At 41.0% G+C, this 909-nt stretch overlaps 1 protein-coding gene across 1 annotated transcript in view; it reads right to left on the bottom strand.

Annotated features, from left to right (window-relative positions):
• Nucleotides 1–909, bottom strand: part of WDR7 (WD repeat domain 7) — a 400,912-nt gene that overhangs the window by 10,612 nt on the left and 389,391 nt on the right. Inside the window, exon 28 of the mRNA XM_019518172.1 lies at nt 454–529. Coding sequence (XP_019373717.1) covers nt 454–529 — 76 coding nt within the window. The remainder of the gene's footprint in view (nt 1–453; nt 530–909) is intronic.

Raw genomic sequence — 909 nt, forward strand, 5'->3', positions numbered from 1 at the left:
CATGCACATTTATACACTTATAGGAGAAGCCTGCATTCTACTGAGGTCCGAGAGCCTCATGAACTGGGATCTAGTTACCTTTGTGGATGTGCTTGTGTGTGTGTGTACATGTTTGCACATGTGTGGAAGGAGAGAGAAAAAATTAGCAGGGAAATAAAAGGGAAAGCAAGAAAAAAGAGCTGTAGGGAGACCCACAGCAGCACACTAATCACCAGTGAAAGTTGCTGAGTTTATGCTTTTATTTCAACTTTAAATTTTGTAATTTCTTGATTCTGATAGTAATTTTAAGAAAATATAATACTTTATGTTGTCCTTTACCGGAGGCTATATTGGTACTATAATGACATTTGTTTTTTAAAGTCCAAAGTATTGGTATGTACAAATTCAAAGGTGGTCCCACCTACAGTACTAGCATTATTTGCATACATCTTTTCATTATGTGCATAATCTTACCTGCCAAAAGGAGATATGGCTATCTGTGTTGGAATAAGTGGCAAGATACCGTCCATCAGGAGCAAAAGCAACAGCAGTAGATTGGGCAAGGAGCATGGAACTGGGAGCAGAAAGCAGAGCAGCAGATTGTGCAGGGAAAGGGAATCAGAGTGGCACTCGATGTGGTTTTACACATGCTCCAGCACATTTTAACTAGAATGCATTGGAGCAGATTTGAGTAATCAAGTCTGCTGGAGTGTTCTAAATAGACAGTCTATTACACTATTACAGTGCCAGTCCAGTCACAGTATCGGCCTGCCCATCTGTCTTTGGGCATGCCATCTGCCTTACTCACCTGCTATACCTTGTTGTTAAATAATTAAGATGTTAACTAGGTGGGAGGCTGCCCTTCGAGCACCCTGATATCAAAGGGTACAGCGCATACATGACTCCAACTTTCCCTTATCATGTCCTATG

Source organism: Gavialis gangeticus, unplaced genomic scaffold (genome assembly GCF_001723915.1).
Source record: "Gavialis gangeticus isolate Ggan-Ray unplaced genomic scaffold, GavGan_comp1, whole genome shotgun sequence".
Taxonomy (NCBI): Eukaryota; Metazoa; Chordata; order Crocodylia; family Gavialidae; genus Gavialis; species Gavialis gangeticus.